Genomic DNA, 22,117 nt, shown 5'->3' with positions numbered 1-22,117 from the left:
GATTGGCACCGACTTTCATGACGCATACGCCGTGTCACAGGTCGGGAAGGGGTTAATGAGCAGTACCACGTGACCGCTCATTTAGGAGCGCTGCAGAAGCTGAGACCAGGAATCGCTGGAGCAGGGTGAGTATCGTCTTCAAGGTGGGTGGGTGGGTGGGGGGCGGGGTCGGTCGGGAGGTGACCCAGCTTTAAAAAAAAAAACAAAAAAAAAAAACACAACAAACCTTGCTCAGGTGCCGCCCCCTGCATTGTCCCCGCCCTAGGCACGTGCCCTCACATGCCTAGTGGCAAATACGGCCCTGCCAGTCCCCAGACCGGAATATCATTGAACATCTGTGGGATTATTTGAGGAGGGCTGTCCATGCTCGGCGACCATCAAACTTAACTGAACTGGAATTGTTTTGTAAAGAGGAATGGTCAAAAATACCTTCATCCAGGATCCAGGAACTACAGGAAGCGACTAGAGGCTGTTATTTTTGCAAAAGGAGGATCTACTAAATATTAATGTCACTTTACTTATACTTATGCACCTGTCAAATTTTGTTTGAATGCAGACTGCACATTTTCTGTTAGTACAATAAACCTCATTTCAAGGCAGAAACATTACTGTGTCCAACAGTTATTAGATATATGAAACTGAAATAGCTGTTGCAAAAAAAACAATTTTTATAAAACATTAAGCTTAAGATTAATAGAGGTGCCCAAACTTTTTCATATAACTGTACTACATACTACGTGGCTGGGCAATATACTATGTGGCTGGGCAATATAAAATGTGGCTGGGCAATATACTACGTCGCTGGGCAATATACTACGTGGCTGTTCAATATACTACGTTGCTGGGCAATATACTACGTCACTGGGCAATATACTACGTGACTGGGCAATATATGTGACTGGGCAATATACTACGTGGCTGGGCAATATACTACGTGACTGGGCAATATACTACATGGCTGGGCAATATATTACGACACTGGGCAATATACTACGTGGCTGGGCAATATACTACGTCACTGGGCAATATACTACGTCCCTGGGCAATATACTACATCGCTGGGCAATATACTACGTCACTGGGCAATATACTACGTGACTGGGCAATATACTACGTGACTGGGCAATATACTACGTGACTGGGCAAAATACTACGTGGTTGGGCAAAATACTACGTGGTTGGGCAATATACTACGTGACTGGGCAATATACTACGTGGCTGGGCAATATACTACGACACTGGGCAATATACTACGTGGCTGGGCAATATACTACGTCACTGGGCAATATACTACGTCGCTGGGCAATATACTACGTGGCTGGGCAATATACTACGTGGCTGGACAATATACTACGTGGGCTGTGCAATATACTACGTGGACATGCATATTCTAGAATACCCGATCCGTTAGAATCGGGCCACCATCTAGTTGTTCATATATTTGTTAATTGAATTTGTAATGGAAAAGAGAAAAATTAGCTGGGTAGAAAGGCAAAATAAGCAATTGTAAGTACACACTGCTGTATAATATGATGACTGCAATATATTAAAAATTTTGATGGGAATGTTAGGTGTCGAGTTCCCACCGCTGCACAGGGGGGAATCTCGAACCATGTCCGCGGGGTCTCCCATTCTCCTTCAGCCGCAGTGGAGCGTGCTCAGCAGAGACATCGGTCCCAGCATCTGGCTCAAGCAGATACTGTGCATTTGGTTACAGCTGCCATTCCAGGCTCAGCCTTTGTAACCAGCATTGATCAGAGGCGAGCAGACATTCCAGGAATTAAGTCCTGCTTTTCTTCTACTGAGCATGCCCACAGGACGACCTCTCATTGGTGGTCGGGGGTCACATGCTAAGGTCCTGTAGCGGCTCTGATTGGAGCACTAGGAAGGTCCTGGAAGGCTACAGATATAAAAGGTTCGCATGGCCGCTCGGCTATGCGCTTGTATAAATCAGTTATTGTGTGTATGGATGTGTGCCTGTTCTGGTGAAGGCTCCGAATCATTCCCATCCCTAGTGTTGATGAATGCTTGCGAATGTTGGAGCTGTCTAGCACCAGTTAGTACCATCCAGCACCAGGCACAATCTATAGCATCTAACAGCAGCGTTAGCCAGTGCGACACCATGCGCAACCAGTGCGCTTACCTGTCCCTAGTTAGAGTGGTTAGTGGTGTTCGCCAGAGCGGCGCTGCATGTACTCAGTGCAGTAAATCATTATTTAGGTTTTTCCCTGGCACCGCAGCTGCGGCGCCGAGCGCTAGTGGGCTAGAGGGACTCTAACCCTGTGTCCTTGGGGCAGAGTCCTGTGACCCAATACTAGCATTCACTCTGCGGTATTGCGGCCCTGTGATGCAACAGGGTTCGTTTCCTTACATACCGGGTGAAGCTAACCCATGTGTGTTCACATTTTACCGCCATATACTGTCCGCCATTACCGAGCAGCAAGTGTCATCTCTGCACGGTGGACCCCGGGCTGCGAACGCACCTTATACCATCCTTGTAATTATTTGGTGCGTTACGCCAGCCCTAACATTATACTAGCACCGGGGTCTGGCTTGTAATGGCGGACGAACAGTGACTACAGCGGTACATCCAGCAGCTGGAGGGCAGGTTGGTGGCTCTCGAGCGCACAACCTCAGCCGTGGATGTTACCGAAGTTGCTGTTCAGGCTGCTAGGGTGGCTGCAGCTACTTTGCCCACTGCCACCCCTGCTCCGACATTATCCCGTCTCCCATTGCCAGACAAGTTTGCTGGTGACAGTAAACTCTTATGGGGATTCGTGAGCCAGTGTGCTATACATCTTGAGCTCCTGGCTGCACGTTTTCCCACAGAGTGGGATAAGGTGGGATTTATTATATCCCTCCTGTCGGACAGGGCGTTGGAGTGGGCAACGCCGCTGTGGGAGCATGACGATCATGTGCAGAGTGCTCTGCGGTTCTTGGGCACTCTGAAACAGGTCTTTTTGGGACCTCGTGTCACCCATGATACGGCACTCCAACTGCTGGCATTGGCACAGGATTCATCCATGGTCAGTCATTTTGCTGTCCTCTTCTGGACTTTAGCATCTGAGCTGGAGTGGCCGGATAAAGTCCTCATTCCTGTATTCTGGAGAGGACTGGCTGACCATGTGAAGGACGCCTTGGCCACTAGGGAGATTCCTGCCACACTGGAGGACCTAATAGCTATATCTACCCGCATCGACCTTCGTTTTAACGAGCGAAGGTTGGAGCGAGCCTAGCGTAGGCAGAGGTTTTGGCTGGCTCCCACATTCGCCAAACCTCTGGAATCTCCGGTCCAGGCGTCCGAGCCACATGAGGCCATGGAGGTGTCACGAGCGGGGTCTAAGTCCCGGACCGCTCATGCACTCAAGGTCTGTCCTGTCTGCCAGCAGTCAGGACATTATGCCAGGAATTGTCCCCAGCAGTTGGGAAAACGTCAGCGTCTAGTGGTTGTAAGAGGAGGTACAATAGACACGGCGATGTTTTCCTCCAAATTGTCCTTCGAGGGGACAATTACCTTAGGCCCATCCACTCATACGGTAGAGCTTTGCGTGGATTCCGGGGCGGAGGGCAGCTTCATGTCTTCTGCCTTCACCCAACAGCACGCAATACCTCTGGTGATGCTCACCAAACTAGTGACCGTACGAGTGGTGAATGGGTCGACACTGCCCTCACAGATAACACACAGACCATCCCATTTACTCTTTCTATGTCGCCATCCCATCAGGAAATTATCTCCCTGCTAGTCATTCCCGAGGGAATTGATGAGGTTCTGTTAGGGATACCATGGCTACGCTACCACTCTCCTCATATACAGTGGTCCTCTGGGAGAATTCTGGGATGGAGTGAATCCTGTGAGGGCAGATGTCTGAGGGAGTGCGTTCAGGTTGCTACTACTGAAGTACCCGCAGATCTTTCATCTCTCCCCAAGCACTATTGGCCTTATGCGGACGTGTTCTCCAAGAGGGCTGCGGAGACCTTTCCGCCCCACCACCCCTATGACTGTCCTTATGACCTCTTGCCTGGTGCAGAGCCTCCCCGGGGTCGAATCTATCTCTTATCTCTCCCGGAGACGGAGGCGATGTCCCCATACATCCAGGAGAATCTGGCAAGAGGATTCATTAGGAAGTCAGTGTCACCTGCAGGGGCGGGGTTCTTCTTCGTGCAGAAAAAGAATGGAGAATTACATCCATGCATAGATTACAGGGGTCTTAACGCCATCACCGTTAAGAACAAGTATCCTCTGCCCCTGATATCTGAGCTCTTTGATAGGTTGTGGGGAGCGAGGGTATTTACTAAGCTTGATCTGCGGGGTGCTTACAAACCGATTCGCATCCGTGAGGGGGACGAATGGAAGACGGCATTTAACACCAGGGACGGGCCCTATGAATTCCTGGTGATTCCCTTTGGGCTTTGTAATGCTCCTGCCGTTTTCTAAGACTTTGTGAATGACATCTTCTGGGATCTGATATATACCTCAGTCACAGTCTATCTGGATGATATTCTCATCTATGCTGCAGATATAGACTCCCACCGGAGAGATGTTTGCAAAGTCTTTGACCTCCTATTGGCAAACTCCCTCTATGCCAAGTTGGAGAAGTGTGTGTTTGAGCAGGAGTCCTTGCCTTTCTTGGGCTATATCATCTCCACCCAGGGATTGGCTATGGATCCTGCCAAGCTACAGGCTGTGATGGACTGGCAAGAACCCCATTCTCTCAAAGCGGTGCAGCGCTTTATGGGGTTCATTAACTATTATCGCCAGTTCATTCCCCACTTCTCTACTTTGGTAGCTCCCTTGGTAGTCCTCACAAAGAAGGGAGCAAATCCCAAATTGTGGTCAGAGGTGGTCTCCAAGGCCCTCCTCTCTATTAAGTCCCACTTTGCTAGCGGTCCCATTCTACATCGCCCCAGTTTAGATAAACCTTTCATAATGGAGGTGGATGCCTCATCTGTCGGTGCTGGAGCAGTCCTATTCCAAAAGGATGCTCAAGGTCGGAAGCATCCTTGCTTCTTTTTCTCTAAGACCTTCACACCGGCGGAGAGGAATTATTCCTTCGGGGACAGGGAGTTGCTAGCTATGAAGTTGGCCTTCTTGGAGTGGAGACACCTCCTGGAGGGGGCTCGTTTTCCCTTCCAAGTCTATCCCGACCACAAAAATTTGGTTTACTTGCAGACTGCCCAGCGGCAAAATTCTCGCCAGGCTAGATGGTCCTTGTTCTTCTCCCATTTCCATTTCACTCTCCATTATCTTTCTGGGGAGAAGAACATCTGTGTTGACGCTCTCTTCCGCTCCATAGTATCATCAGTGGAGGAGGAGCCTCAGTTAATTGTCTTTTCAGAGAGTCTGAGGACCGTGGCCCTGGTTTCGCTAGAGTCTGTGCCCGCGGGCAAGACTTTTGTGCCATCTAATTTGTGACCAGAGGTTCTCTCTTGGGCTCACTCGCCCAGGGTGGGTGGCCATTTTGGGACTAAGAGGACAGCTGAGCTCCTGGCGAGGACGTACTGGTGGCCGCATATGGCCCATGACTTTGGAGACTATATTCGGGTGTGTGTCTCCTGCGCCAAGAATAAGTCTCCTCGACAATGGCCTGCTGGGTTACTTTACCCCCTGCCAGTGGCAGACTGGCCCTGGGAAATGGTTGTGATGGACTTCGTGGTGGGCTTACCCAAGTCCCGTAGCTGCACCATTATTTGACTTTTCCAAAATGGTGCACTTGGTGCCTCTTCTACGGCTACCTTCTGCACGGGCCTTGGCAACATTGTTTATCAAGCATATTTTCCGCCTACACGGTATGCCAGACAAAATTGTCAGTGACCGGGGTCCCCAGTTTGCGTCTCGGTTCTGGAGAGAGCTTTGTCGTCTACTCAGCATCGAGCTGAATCTCTCTTCAGCAAACCATCCCGAGACGAATGGGTTGGTAGAGAGGGCCAACCAGACCCTGGTCACATACCTGCGACATTTTGTTTCAGCCAGGCAGGATGACTGGGCATCCTTGCTACCGTGGCCGGAGTTTGCACTGAACAACGCCGTAGCCGACTCCACTGGGCAGACCCCTTTCCTCCTTAACTACGGCTAGCATCCGCGGGATCCTGTGCCCATGCCCGTGTCTTCCGCTGACTCCAGGGTGGCAGACTGGGCTGTGGAGGCACGTGACATTTGGGACCGCACACAGGATGCTATCCGGGCCTCCAAGGAGACGATGCACATCGGTACCCCGCTCCGACCTTTGCTCCTGGTGACTCTGTGTGGCTCTCTGCCCGTAATATCAGGCTGCGAGTTGAGTCCACTAAGTTTGCGCCTCGCTACTTGGGTTCCTTCCTCCTCGCCTAGGTATCACCGACACCTTTTATGTGTCCCTCCTAAAGCCCGTTCACATGTCCCGGTTTTCCGAGTCATCTGCCGGGACATCGGGTTCGTCCACGGATGATTACAAGGTGAACGCTATCATGAGGTGTAAGGTGGTACGTGGCAAAAAATTTTATTTGGTGGATTGGAAGGGTTATGGCCCAGTGGACAGGTCCTGGGAGCCTGTTGAGCACATTCAGGCTTACCTGTCCCTAGTTAGGGCGGTTAGTGGTGTTCGCCAGAGCGGCGCTGCACGCACTCAGTGCTGTAAATCATTATTTAGGTTTTTCCCTGGCACCGCAGTTGCGGCGCCGAGCGCTACTGGTCTACAGGGACTCTAACCCCGTGTCCTTGGGGCAGAGTCCTGTGACCCAATACTAGCGTTCACTCTGCGGTACTGCGGCCCTGTGACGAAACAGGGCTCACTTCCTTACATACCGGGTGAAGCTAACTGCCATATACTGTCCGCCATTACTGAGCAGCAGGTGTCATCTCTACACGGTGGACCCCGGGCTGCGAACGCACCTTATACCATCCTTATAATTATTTGGTGTGTTCCACCAGCCCTAACAGGGAATAATTCTTTAATTGAGTATAATGTATTACTTTCATATAAGGTGGCTGTTTACTTCTAAATTACAGCAAAAACTCTGCACCCTATGATATTATTTTTCATTGTCTTTCCATAAGCTGAAATACTGGCCTGCCTATGTCTGGTGGAAGGCTTAAGGCTTCCATTGGCATATTATTTGACTTTAGCTTTCCTAATAGGATAGTCATGTAATTATGTGATGGCTCTATAGTTCACAAATGTGCGCTTCACAGTGTATTAGTTGTATAGTTATGTTGTTCTGATGGGCCTTTTTCTTCTACAGGTGAATGAAAATGAAAAAGATGGGAAGTTCATCAGATCTGGAAGAAACAGACCACACCGAGGACACGAATGCTTCTGCAGATGAGTCTCACAGTGATGACAACAACTTGCAAGTTCATGAAACACACCAACACTTCAAATCAAAGCACAAGTATGGGATCTTCAGTTCACCGAAAACTAAAGGACGGCGTTTTGGCAAAGGAGACACAGACAGGGAAATGGCTCCTATGGACTCTGTGTATCAGGTAGAAAGCAAAGCTTTGTCTCCGACAGCTAAATTTCATGTCCAATTTGAAAAAGGAAAAGCTTGTAACCTGCTGACCAGGTATGTATGCCATTTATATTGATTTTTTAAAAATGTTTTCTTTGCACCAACTTATTCTGCAATGCTGTACAGACATTGTCATCAACAGGGCCGGACTGGCCATCTGGCAATTCTGGCGAATGCCAGAAGGACCTGTCAGGTCATGAGCTATCTTGTCTGCCCTAGCACTAGCCGACAAAAGGGAGGAGGATAGGGACAGGGAGGAATAAACTAAATGGGAACAGGGTCCAGGAGATAAGCACGCGTGTACTCCAGCAAACCACAGAACACTACTACAACAACTTTATTCCAGCCACTCAATTTTAGCACACAGCACAGGAAGACAAATCTTTCACCGCAGGGACAAGAAGGTCTGACCAGTTTATATAGGAAGAGGTAATGACCAGATCCGAAGCAGCTGAAATAAAGTTGCATGTTTCTGACCAGCATAGAAAGGTTCATTAATCTCTTTAACACCAGAGGAAATTAAATCCTTTTAATATGGGACACAAATTACACCATCTCTAAAGACGACCTGCGATTCATTATCCGACGTGACCATCTAACTCTAGGTCTTCCAGGGGGATGTGACACCCTCGTGACATCACCTCTGGTCGTTCCCCCACTGATCTGGTCTCTTCATGGTGTCTTCAGATCCTCTGCACATCTCAGTACAGCGGGCATGTTGTAATGACGTCAGACGCAGTGGGGGAATGATGGGAGATGGAGCGTCCTCCATCATTGCTTTCAACTGTATTGGTATTTAGGATGCTGGTATGGTTGAAAGCACGCTGCCTGGCAGGCGATCCTCCCGGCATTGCGGGCCAAATATACGCATGCTAGATTTGGCCTGCGGCCCAGAGTTTTACATATGTGGCTTAGAAGGATTCAGCTAGTCAATTTTTAATCATGTGATGTCATAGACCTAATAGAAAAGAGAAGAGTTAGCTGGGTAGAAGGGCAAAATGAGCAATTGTAAGTGCACAGTGCTATATCATATGATGACTGCAATATATTAGGAAGATATAGTTAAAGGGAACCTGTCCCCCCCAAAATGAAAGATGAGCTGAGCCCACCGGCATCAGGGGCTTATCTACATGATTCTGGAATGCTGTGGATAAGCCACCGATGTATCCTAAAGGATGAGAAAAAGAGGTTAGATTATACTCACCCAGGGGCGGTCCCGCTGCGGTCCGGTCCGATGGGCGTCGCGGTCCGGGGCCTCCCATCTTCTTACGATGACGTCCTCTTCTTGTCTTCACACTGCGGCTCCGGCGCAGGTGTACTTTGAGCAAAGTACTGCAGTGCTCAGGCGTTGGGAAAGGTTAGAGAGGCCCGGCACCTGCGCACTGCAGTACTTTGCTCTGCCCTCAACAGGGAGCCGTAGCGTGAAGACAAGAAGAGGACTACTGATTGGTTCATTATACTGTGTATAGGGGAAGCAGTGAGGATATAGTACTGTGTATAGGGGAGCTGTTGGCCCATCATACTGTGTATAGCAGAGCTGTGAGCCATCGTACTGTGTATAGGGGAGCTGTAGGCCTATCATACTGTGTATAGGGGAGCTTTAGGCCCCTATAGTGTGTATTGAGGAGCTGTGAACCCATCATACTGTGTATAGTGGAGTTGTAGGCCCATCATGCTTTGTATAAGGGAGCTGTATGCCCATTATACTGTGTAAAGTGGAGCTGTATGTCCATCATACTGTGTAGGGGATCTGTGCAGGCATTATACTGTGCACAGGGGAGCTTTAGGCCCATAATATTGTGCTTAGGGGAGCTGTTGGTCCATAATATTGTGCTTAGGGGAGCTGTGGGCTCATCATATTGTGTATAAGGGAGCTGTGAGGCTATCATACTGTGTATAGGGGAGCTGTACACCCATCACACTGTGTACAGCGAAGCTGTGGACCAATCATACTGTATATAATGGAGCTGTGGGCCCACCATACAGTGTATAGCGAATCTGTGGGGGCATTATACTGTGTACAAGGAAGCTGTGGGCCCATCATACTGTGTAGGAAAGATGTAGATCCATCATACTTCGTATAGGGGACTTGATGGCTTATTATACTTTTGATAGAGGAGCTGTAGACCCTCATACTGTATATATGGGTGCTGTGGACCAATCATATTGTGTATAGGGGAGCTGTGGGCCCATCATATTTTGTGTAGGGGAGCTGTGGGCCCATCATAGTGTGTATAGTGGAGCTGTGGGCCCATCATACTATGTATAGGTGAGCTGCGGGCCCATTATACTATGTATAGGGGATCTGTAGACCCATCATAATGTATATAGGGGGCTGTGGGCTCATCATACTCTGTATAGGGGAGCTGTGGACCAATCATATTGTGTATAGGGAATAATAATAAGCTGTGGGCCTATCATACTTTGTGCAGGGGATCTGTAGGCCCATCATTGTGTGTATAGAGGAGCTGTTGGCCCATCATACTATGTATAGGGGAGCTGTAGACCCATCATAATGTATATAGGGGGCTGTGGGCTCATCATACTGTATATAAGGGAACTGTGGGCCCACTATACTGTGTATATGGGAGCTTTGGAGATATTATATTGTGTATAGCAGAGCTATGGGCCCATTATACTGTGTATATGGGAGCTGTGGGTCAATTATACTGTGTACAGGGGAGATGTACATGTGGGACTCACTTATTAAATGTTAGATAGGCACTTAAGAGGCATGATTGGGGCACTCCAGAGTATTATGACTGTCAAAGGTACACATGAAGCATTATCACTTTCAAGGGGCAAAATGTGGACATTGTTTTCTAGAGCATGTGCACAGTGAATTCATATTTTTTAACTTTCTAGGCGGCAATTCTACCATCTAGAGGGCACAAAGGAGGCATTTTTCTTAGTAATGGGCACAGTGGTGGGCATTACTATGTGGGGCAGTTTGTGCCAAACAGCAGGTGCAGTAGTAGGGACACATATAGCAGAAACTCGGCATTGGGGTATCAGCAGAATGAGGAGTTTTTTTGCAAGTTGGGAATAGATGGAGACGGTCCTGGAAATGTGTGAAGTCAAATATGTCTTGTTCTAAACTCTGCATACAAGTCTTGGCTGGAAGAAGATGTTATGGTGGTCTGGGCAAGATGGAAAAGATGGGAAAACTGAACATCTCCTTAAGAATGAACTTCAGCTATAAGTCAGTGTAAGGTCTCACTCCCACTTGCGATTAAATCCGATTAAAAATCAGATTGCATTCATACCAATTTAATCCCAGTTCCTCAGAACTTTTGTGATCTTGTTGTTCACTACAAGATCTGAGGAATCTGCTCCAAAGACATTGAGAGCACCAGGCCTCTGATCTGACTTGGATATTGGGACTATAAAACTTTCACACCACTAATCTTATCCAATTAAGGATTCAGTCTCTGAGCTCAGTTTGTTTGTTTATTTACATCTTCATTTATTATACCATGACTCTTTTTTTCTTTGTGCATATACAGTATTTTTGTTTCTTCAGAACTTTGTTATACCATGCCTGGGTAAGAGACCTAAGAAGAACATCATTTATTTTATTTTTGTTAGCTATTAAAAGGTATCACATCTATAAGATGATCTTGTTTTTCCCACTGACAGCAATCTTTTTTCAACTGGCTAACATGGTACAAAACCTTTTTTTCTTTTAATTGCAGACTCCCGAATCCCTCCAGTGCATGAATTGTGCACTGCGGGCATTCACCGCTTTCAGACCCAGGAACAGAGGGTATATTGAGTTAGGCCTCTTTCACACTAGCGTCGTGCACTGCACGTCGCTAGGCGTCGTTTTGCAGAAAAAACGCATCCTGCAAAAGTGCTTGCAGGATGCGTTTTTTCTCCATAGACTTTTATTAGTGACGCAGTGCAACGCATTGCCACACGTTGCAACCGTTGTGCGACGGTTGCGTCATGTTGCGTTGGACCGTCGCCACCAAAAAACGTTGCTTGTAACGTTTTTTGGTGCGTCATCTGCAGCATTTCCGACCGCGCATGCGAGGCCGGAACTCCGCCCCCGCCTCCCCGCACCTCACAATGGGGCATTGAAATTGACAATGCGTTGAAAAACAGCATCCGCTGCCCCCGTTGTGCGGCGCTTTCACAGCTAGCGTCGGTGCGCCGCAACGTCGCATAGCGACGTGCAGTGCGCGACGCTAGTGTGAAAGTAGCCTTATACTTACCCCCGGCAGTGGACGCGGCCTCGCTCCATACACTTGTATAGAGCCGAGGCCGCGCCCTGACCAGTGACGTGGACGGCCAGTGGACGTGTCTGGACACCGCCTCACTCCATACAAGTGTACAGAGAGCGAAGCCACGCCCACTGGCCGGTAATATGTATAACACATACGAACCCTCCATTCCTGGCACAGAAACCGGCGAATCCCTGCAGTGCACAGCGTGAGCGCTGGGGGGATTCGTGAGTCTACAGTCACACAGAGTGACTGCAGACTTATCAGTTTTGACAGGATAACCCCTTCAAATTTGTAGGCTTATAGCCTGGGAGGGGCATGTTTGATAAATATTAGGTTTAGGATCACATCAAAGAAAGGTCATCTTGCCATAGTTGTAATCCGGGGGAACCTGGTTAGGGGCCTACTCGGATATTTCGGCCCCTCTGAACTGAGCCTCTAGCTGCACCAGATGATGTCGATGGGAGAGAAGAATCGAGCTGGTTAGATTTCCAGTGGCCGATCTTTTTGTTCTCTACGAGAAAAGCTGCTGCTAAAGGAGGCTGTCTCATACAGAACACAGGAACACTTGGCCAAGCCTTTCCATGTATGGGTAACTTTGAGGAGATTATCATCATCCAAGCGTAGGTTTGGTCAGCAGCTATGTAAAGTGCATTGGGAACTTAAGCGTTAAAGCTTGTTTAAATCCCGGTGAGCCAGAACCAGGAGTGGGTGATAAATGCAGAAATGGAGTATATGTTTCTATTATACTTTTCCTCTGATTGTTCCACTCCAGATTTTGGCTTACAAATACTGATGTAAAATACTGACCAAATACTGAACGTGTGAATGTGGCCTAAAAGCTTCAAAGGTTTACTGATTTTTTTGGCCTCGCCCTGTCCTACAAATTATATCTTTAGTGATAACGGAGCCATTTATTTTCTCCAAGTGCATGTGGTTGTGACAAGGAGTTTCAATTATTTTGATAACATATAATGGACATGATGAACAGATGGGTAAATTGTTTCCAAGTAGAACACAAACAAACCAATCTCCGGTGTGCGTATTATTAGCTCACTGACTTTTATATCACAGACAGAGCTCGTCTGTGGAATCCACAACCAGCTGTCGGGACAGGACATTTAAGCTGTATGACCGGACCCGGATCTTTGATGCTGTCGCATATGGAGACTGTGAAGAGCTGGATGATCTGCTGGTTTATTTGCTGAGGACTCAGAAACGCCTTAGTAACAAAGAGTTTAAAGGTAACTAGCTGAGAGTCTTCATACTTAGAATTGGACTCAAGATTAGGATATCTAGGTTAACTAAAAAGTCATTGTCTAATAAATAGACAATCCCTGAATGTGTTGTGGCTGTCGATCAGACATGCAGCCGCCCCCGTGCAGCCGCCCCGTGTGCGCGAACATATTTTTCAAGCACACCGAAGACACTCGGTTAGCACCTGATCATGATAACACCTTATCCGAGGACAATCACTCATCACTATTCAATACCCGGCACATCTGTGACTATACACATGGCAATTTGGTCATACGGACCAGTGTACACTATGAAGACGCTACAATTCTCACCGGGTCAGGATTTTGAGGGTTGGATCGCCACACACTCCCACTTTGAGTTACATTTGCCTCAACCCATCACTTTTGAGGTCTATTTCACACATCATTCCCGTGGAAAAAGGGATGGTTGGGAAGTAGGATTCCTTTTTTTTGCTGAAATTTTCAATATTTTAACTATTTATTTTAAAGTTAAGCAATAAAGATAACATTTGTTGCATTTTATTTTTAGACAATATCATCCCATTTTATATGAGAAAAAAATAAATGAATTAAAATGAACGTTTGGTTTCCCTTATTTCACAGAACCTGACACTGGGAAGACCTGCTTATTAAAGGCAATGTTGAATATAAGTTATGGCAAAAATAGCACCATCCCTTTACTGTTGGACATTGCAGCAAAGACAGACAATTTGAAAGAATTTATTAATTCTGCATATACAGACACGTATTACAGAGGTATGTTCTGCCTGATACATGAGTGTATAGTCTGCTTTGTTCTAGGAAAATGCATTACTAATACTAAGGTTTGGCCAAGAAATGCAAAATAACACAAGAAATTACCACATATGGATTGGTTATAATTTGTCTTGCCAAAATCTATTTTAGGGGTTATCTGGTTTCAGAAAGTAATTCCTTTTAATTCCTAGCTAAAATCTTATTAGGCAGCCCTAATACCCTTAGGAAAGAATCATGCGTCAATATAAATTTGACAAGGATCGCAACACAATGCTCGGACTTGCTGGTGGCTCTCCTGACCCAAGCGTGACAGCTGCATAGAAACATATGCTGTGACACTTGGGTCGGGAAAGCCGCTGGCCAGTCCGAGCATTACGTTGTGATCCTTGTCAAAGTTATATTGACATATGATTCTTCCCTAAGGGTATTAGGGCTGCTAGGGAGCATAGTCTCTCAAAGTCACAGTGTAATTCACTTCTTGGCAGGGGCTGCCCCCTACACTATTGATGAATTATCTTAAGGTTAGGTCATCAGTATCAGATTAGCGGTGGTCCAACATCTGGCACCAACACCAATAAACTGATATTAGCTCAAGAGAATAGGAGCTGTTCTGCAGTACCCTACACACTGAATGAAGCCTTGCAGTGTTTACATCCACAAGACCTAATAGCAGATGATCGGTGGAGGTATGAGGTGTGAAACCCTCACCAATCAGATATTGATGACCTTTCCTAAGGTATCAATATTATGTTATTGGATGACTATGTTTTTCAACTTTTATTGCTTAGTTTTAATACTGCGCACAGATTTGGTGCTCATGTGAACATGCAACGGCCATAGGTGAACCATGAGATGGCAGTCTAATAGATATGAGGGCCAAGTGATGAAAAAACGGTAACAGAGGCAATGGGTTTCAATGCTAAATTTGTAACAAGGCTCCTCACCTGCCATATGCTGTTTATATTTCCAGTGTCTAATTATGTGGCAGAGACCTCTGGATCCCCCCGAAACCGGGAAGACTCAGGCGTGGCAGCCATCTCAGTCTTCCCTACAGCTATGGGAATGCGTTCACATCTACAAGTACATGTCTATGAAGGCATTGATGGAGATAGGAGTGGGCACAGCAGTTGTGTCTTGGCAGTATAGCTCTTTGATTATAGGATTTGGAGGCGTCATGTTTCTCATCTGCGTATATTGTTGCCTGTGGATTTATTTTGGTCATGTGGTTCTATCAGGTCAGACCGCTCTCCATATCGCCATTGAAAGAAGAAACATGAATCTGGTGGAGCTATTGGTTCAACATGGAGCAGACGTCCATGCGAGAGCAGATGGGGAATTCTTCCGGAAGGCCAAAGGAAGAGCCGGCTTCTATTTTGGTAAGGAGCTGAAGCTGGAGATAGAGGTCCAGTGTGTGGCAGCACAGCATAGATAGTCATGGAGCGTTAAATGTGTTTAAATTGGGTTACAAACATTATATGTAAAAGATAATGACAATGTCTGAATAGCTACTTTGAAAAACATCTTTCAAAGCTTTGAAAAAGTACGGTAAATAAACTGCATACATGTTAAAAAAAACCCCATACATTTAGGCTATATTAACATGCAGCGTTTTTTGTTTTTTTTTTCATTTTTTTATGCAAGTTAAAAGATGCTTTTTACCGTACCAGCAAAAGCTATGGGATATTCAAAATTTCATGTAATCATTTGTTTGTTTGTTTTCTTTACTGAATTTGAGAATTTCAGCGTTTTTTAAATCTGAAGCATGACAATTCTTTCAGTGATTTTTTTACCTATAGAAAGCAATAAGAAAGTGAAAAAAATACAACAAACATTTTTGCTACACTTTTTACTGTTTTTTTGTGAATAAAACTAAATTTACTTAACATATAAAAGTACTTAGACAAATGACACATCTAATCAGAACCAAAAAAATGCGTAAAAAATGAAGCAAAATTGCTGCAAAACAGGCATATTGAACTCCACATTTTTACTGCCAAGAGAGCAGGTTTTGCCTGCAAAAAAAATGCAGCAAAAACCCTGCGTACATAGCCTTACTCATCTATCTATTCCCCTGCTACTCCCACTCCCACCGTTCCGGACATGGTTGACATCGATGCAGCGCTATAAGGGAAGAGTCAGGTGGCTTTGTAACTCAGATGAGGACACTCGGACTGGCTGATGGCTCTTCGAACCCAAGCGTGAAAGCTGCATAGAAATACATGCTTTCATGCTCAGGTTGGGAGAGCCGACGGCCAGTCCATGCATTGCATTGCGATCCTTGTCTAAGATATACGACCGTCTTCTCTTCCCTAAATAAATATCATCAGTGAAATAGGGAACAATCTGGCAGTGGATTTGAAACATTTTTTTTTACTATATATACAGTATTTGAAAAATGCTCTAAACTTAAAATTTTATCTCATTTTCCCAAGGGCCAAATTAAATAACATCATTTTTAATTTCCACTTCACTTTGAAAATGAAAAATAAGATAGAGTAATTCTAATGGTAACTAAGTGTCTAGAACATTTGCTAATTGTTCCTGTTGACAATGTTCTCACCTTTCAGCATTATTGCCCACAAGATTGAACATAATCGTCCATCCATACTGATCTAATTAGTACCCACTCTTGTATATGTGGTCTGCAAAAGTCCTATAAAAGAACTTAATGGAGTAAAAAATAGGACAAATTCATAGTTAATATGTTAAAGGGCACCGTCAATTCTCTACTCCATCCCCCAGCACCTCCTCCCTCTCCACTCATTACTGCTGAAGACTTTGCCTCATTCGTTAAGCAGTAGATCGATACGATCAGAGAAAGCTTTGGCCCGCCGCCTCCAATGCCCCTCTTAGCTGCACAGCCCTGTTCTTCCAAAACCAACTTCTCCACCATGACAGAAGATCAGCTCTCCACCCTCCTGTCAAGATCACACCTCACCACTTGCATGCTTGACCAGCTCCAGTCCCACCTTATCCCTAACTTCGCCACAGTCTTAATCCCAACTCTAACACACCTCTTCAACCTCTCACTTACAAATGGTGTCTTTTACTCATCCTTCAAACATGCCTCGATCACACTCATCCTCAAAAAGCCCTCCCTCGACCCATCCTCCGTGTCTAGCTATCGCCCGATATCTCTTCTCCCTTATGCCTCAAAACTACTGGAACAGCATGTCCATCTTGACTTTCCTCCCACCTCTCCTTCTGCTCCCTCTTTGACTGGTTACAATATGGCTTCCGAATGCATCACTCAACTGAAACTGCCCTAACCAAAGTCACCAATGACCTACCGCCAAGAGCAAGCAACATAAATTTGTCCGCCTTCTCCTTGACCTGTCTTCTGCCTTTGACACTGTGGACCATTCCCTCCTGCTACAGATTCTATTATCTCTTGGCATCACAGACTTGGCCCTATCCTGATCTCATCATATCTAACAGACTGAACATTCAGTGTCTCCCTCTCCCACACCACTTCCTCACCTCGCCCCTTGTCTGTCGGTGTTCCTCAAGCCTCAGTTCTAGGACCCCTACTCTTCTCCATCTACACCTTCGGCCTGGGACAGCTCATAGAATCACATGGTTTGCAGTATCATCTCTACGCTGATGACACGCAGATCTACCTATGCGGACCTGACCTCACCTCCTTACTCACCAAAATCTCACAATGTATGTCTGCTATCTCAGCTTTCTTTTCTGCTCGCTTTCTACAACTGAACATGGACAAAACAGAATTCATTATCTTTCCCCCATCTCACTCTACCCCTCCATCAGACCTATCCATCAATGTCAATAGCTGCTCACTTTCCCCAGTCCCACACGCTCGGTGCCTCGGGGTGATCCTCGACTCTGTCCTCACTTTCAAGCCACATATCCAAGCCCTTACCTCCTCCTGCCGACTCAAACTCTAAAATATTTCCTGGATCCGAGCGTTCCTTGACCATGACACCACAAAACACTAGTGCACTCCCTTATCATCTCCCGGCTTGACTACTGCAACCTCCTACTCTCTAGCCTCCCCTCTAGCACTCTGGCACCACTCCAATTCATCCGACACTCTGCTGCCCAACTAATCTACCTGTCTCCCCGCTATTCCCCAGCCTTTCCCCTATGCCAAGCCCTTCACTGGCTTCCTATTGTCAAGAGACTCCAGTTCAAAACCCTTACAATGACATACAAAGCCACCCACGACATGTCTCCTCCATACATCTGTGACATGGTCTGTCGGTACTTACCTACGCGAAACCTTCGATCCTCTCAAGATCTCCTTCTCTACTCCCCTCGTATCTCTTCTTCCCACAACCGCTGTGATGCAGCAGTAGCACCGTAAGCAGTGAAACGGCAGTGACCCCAGCAAGTTCAAATAAAATTAATGTGTTAATTCACACAGTCCATTAGAAATACACAATACACGGCTTCTTCACCCAGACAATTGGAAATACACAGTACATGGCTTTAACTTGCAGTCCCTAAACAGGCCGGACTTCCCTTTGTCCAGTTTCCCTGGGTGACCACACGCTGGTACCAAGTCTCTTTACTCACGCCGTGCACTGCACGCTAGATCCTCCGGATTGCAGCCAGGTAAACATAAGAAAGCCCGAGACGCAGGGTGTCAGTCTCTTTGGTTCCTCTTGCCCCTATGTTGCTTCACACAGGGAGTGCTCTGCAGACAACTGCTCTGTCTGCTTCCAAGAACAATACTGACACACCTCCCCCTCTACTACAGGGCTTTTTAATCAGTCACTGCTTCACCATTCTAATCACAGCCATACCTGTGACTGCCATACGCCCTCATGGCCTCACTACGCCTCCGTGTGCATTCTTGAGAGCACCAACCTCGCCCCCTAGATGTAAGAGGGGTCACTGCCTCACATCGCATACAAGACTTCTCCCGTGCTTCCCCCATACTCTGGAACTCTCTACCCCAACACATCAGACTTTCTCCTACCACGGAAACCTTCAAAAAGAACCTGAAGACCCACCTCTTCTGACAAGCCTACAGCCTTCAGTGATCCTCAATCTACTGAATCGCCGCACAACCAGCCAACCCATCCCCTGTAGACTGTGAGCCCTCGCGGGCAGGGTCCTCTCTCCTTCTGTACCTGTTAGTGCCTTGTTTTTGCTCATGTTAATTGTACTTGTCTTTACTTGCCCGCTTTTCACATGTAAAGCGACATGAAATAAATGACGCTATAAAAATGTATAATAATAATAATACTTTTTAAAATAGATTTTCCATTGTCATGTATTGTGTCTGAATTCTAACCGTGTCTGCTATTCCTCTTGTTTTTATTATTAGGAGAACTGCCTTTATCTCTGGCAGCCTGCACCAATCAAATAGATATTGTCCAGTATCTCCTACAGAACCAGTACTCTCCAGCCAATATTGCTGCCAGGGACTCTTTTGGAAACACAGTGCTTCATGCCTTGGTTGACATTGCAGACAATACAGTAGAAAATACAAAGTTCGTAACCAAAATGTATGGAGAGATTTTGGTTTTTGGAGCACAGATTAAACCATCCTTGAGACTAGAAGAAATTACAAATAAGAAAGGTTTAACTGCACTAACCTTAGCAGCCAAAACTGGGAAAATCGGGGTAAGTGATGAGAAAGATACTATGTAAAGGCTGAATTTCTATATGCAGTTTTCTATGTAGGTTTTGAGGCCATACTTTGCTGGTGTAAAGCTCGTAATGCCATATTATATACACATTACAGTAGTTGGAATTTGCCATGCAACAGATATGTTAGATAAAGATATACTCTGCTGGTGCACTGACGCTGTGATGGTGGTTTGCTTACGGCGCTGCAGCTTTCAGGCTAGGGACCCTCTTAGAGGTTTGCCGTGATGTGGCAGTGGCTTCATACAGTCTGATCGGAATATTCAACTAAGAATCTCGTGAACAATTTTGAACATTTTTGCCTTGCGGCATTAGCTCAACATATGATTTTTGGATGTGCAGTCCATGTCTTTTTTTTTTCTACAGTTCTGGCAAAATCAGAGATATTTTACTCAGTAGAAAGCAGAGTACCAAACTAGAACACGTATAATCAAGCAGTGGCAACAGTACTGTACTGTGCCCAAACCAAGCCAGATGGCATCCACACAGTACCTAAGGCAGGGGTGGGGAACCTTTTTCCGGCCGGGGGTCATTTGGAAATTTCTACCATCATCCATGGGCCACATAAAAATGATCACCTTGAAAATTACCCCAGTATATTTAGTCAAACAATTAATTACAGTAACTCACCCTTAATGTGACGGCTTGAGCTGCTTCTCTTTGGAGCAGCTGTGACGTTAGGTGATGCTGATCATGTTGCTTCTCACAGTTGCTTTACCAGGGGTGGCACGAAGATCACAGGGGGCACAGAAATCACAGTAGGGCACACAGCTGGGGGACACAGAGCTCAGAAAGGGGTACATAGCTGGGTGGCACATAGCTGGAGGGGATAGAGATCACATAGGAGCACAAATATCACAGGGGGGTAAATAGCAGGGGGCACAGGGATCACAGGGGGGCACTAAGCTGAGAGCCACAGAGATCACAGGGATGCACATAGCTGGGGGGCACAGAGATCACAGGGGGGCATATAGCTGGAGGGCACAGAAATCACAGGGGGGCATATAGCTCGAGAGCACATAAATCACTGGGGGCACAAAGATCAAAGGAGGACACAGCTGGGGGGCACGGAGATAGCTGGGGGGCACATAGCTGGAGGGGACAGATCACAGGGGGCACAGATCACATGGGAGCACAAATATTGCAGGGGGAACATAGCTTGGATCCACAGAGATCACAGGGATGCACATATCTGGGGGGTACAGATCACAGGGGGCATATAGCTGGAGGGCACAGAAATCACAGGGGGAACAGAGATCACAGGGGGGTACAAAGCTGGGGGCACAGATCACAGGGGGCAAATATCTGCAGGGGGAAGAGAGATCACAGGGGGAACAGATCACGGGGCACAGAAATCACAGGAGGGGCACAGAGATGACACGGGGGCACATAGCTGGGAGGCACAGAGATTACAGGGGGCTTATAGTTGGGGGAGCAAAAAGATCATATTAGGGCACATAGCGGGGGGAGCACAGAGATCAAAGGGGGCACATAGCTGTGGGTACAGGGTTAGGAGGGGCACAGAGATGACATGGGGGCACACAGCTGGGAGGCACAGAGATCACAGAAGGCTTATAGTTGGGGGAGCAAAGAGTTCATATTGGGGCACATAGCGGGGAGGCACAGAGATCACAGGGGGCACATAGCTGAGGGGCACATAGCTGGGAGGCGCAGAGATCACAGGGGGCTTATAGTTGGGGGAGCAAAGAGATCATATTGGGGCACATAGCAGGGGGGCACAGAGATCACAGTGGGCACATAGATTAGCTGAGGGATACAGATCACCTGCAGAGCTGCCAGCACAAAGATCGCTCTGGACTCTATGGCTGCAGCAGCTCCTCTTCCGGGACAGTAGGACGGGAGAGCATTTGGCGCTGGCCCTGCCCATTCAGGTGCTAGCCCCGCCCACCCTGGCGCTAACTCCGTCCACCCCGATAACACCATTCATGTGCAGGACAGGCAGCCTTCTGTGATGAACGCTGCGTGCCGTTCACTTGGAGTTAAAGAGCTGGCAGGATGCGGCTGCCGCCCGGACATTGCAGACTCCAGGACCTTCCCACAAGCCACATGAAAAGCCAACAAGGGCCGCATGCGGCCCAAGGGCCGGAGGTTCCCCGCCCCTGACCTAACGACTCACACTGCAACAAGCAGTGACCACATTGTGCGAAACAGTGCCAATAGAGTATCATATATGGAAAAAAAAGATAGTAGATTATAGTGGCCATTTAGCACCTACAACTCCACAGTTGCATCATAGAATGGGCCACAGAGCCACAAAACATTGATTTTTATTCAGGCTGGATTGTTACAATGGTGGTTTGGCTGATTGAATGCAGTGTATGCTTCTTCTTTTTTGGGTCACAAACTGTTTCAGTGGACCGTATCAGCTATCACATAATATTTAGTAACAACTGTTTATATGCTTTCAGGTGTTTGCATATATTCTCAGGAGAGAAATAAAGAATCCGGAGTGCAGGCATCTTTCTAGAAAGTTCACTGAATGGGCATATGGCCCTGTCCATTCTTCTCTATATGATCTTTCCGGTGTAGACACAACAGAAAATAATTCAGTCCTAGAGATCATCGCCTACAGCAGTGAAACACCGGTTAGTTACCTGTAGGAGGGTCAATTGTTTTGGGTTTGATCAGTGACCCAGAACCCCACACGAAGGGTGGCATAGTGAACCAAGAAACTCAGCTGGTTATACCTGGAGCAGATTTTACTTAAAGGGAATCTGTTGCCAAGTTTTTGCTACCTCATCTGGGAGC

The 22,117-nt window shown here is 46.8% G+C and overlaps 1 protein-coding gene across 1 annotated transcript in view; it reads left to right on the top strand.

Annotated features, from left to right (window-relative positions):
• The window catches only part of TRPV1 (transient receptor potential cation channel subfamily V member 1), a 123,695-nt gene that overhangs the window by 75,016 nt on the left and 26,562 nt on the right, over positions 1–22,117 (top strand). Inside the window, exons 2-7 of the mRNA XM_077294222.1 lie at positions 7,219–7,542; positions 12,789–12,958; positions 13,577–13,729; positions 14,965–15,105; positions 19,026–19,324; positions 21,778–21,954. Coding sequence (XP_077150337.1) covers positions 7,223–7,542; positions 12,789–12,958; positions 13,577–13,729; positions 14,965–15,105; positions 19,026–19,324; positions 21,778–21,954 — 1,260 coding nt within the window. The 5' untranslated portion in view covers positions 7,219–7,222. The remainder of the gene's footprint in view (positions 1–7,218; positions 7,543–12,788; positions 12,959–13,576; positions 13,730–14,964; positions 15,106–19,025; positions 19,325–21,777; positions 21,955–22,117) is intronic.

Source organism: Ranitomeya variabilis, chromosome 3 (genome assembly GCF_051348905.1).
Source record: "Ranitomeya variabilis isolate aRanVar5 chromosome 3, aRanVar5.hap1, whole genome shotgun sequence".
NCBI lineage: Eukaryota > Metazoa > Chordata > Amphibia > Anura > Dendrobatidae > Ranitomeya > Ranitomeya variabilis.
Note: the sequence above shows the minus strand (reverse complement) of the source record. Positions and strands in the feature narration are given on the sequence as shown.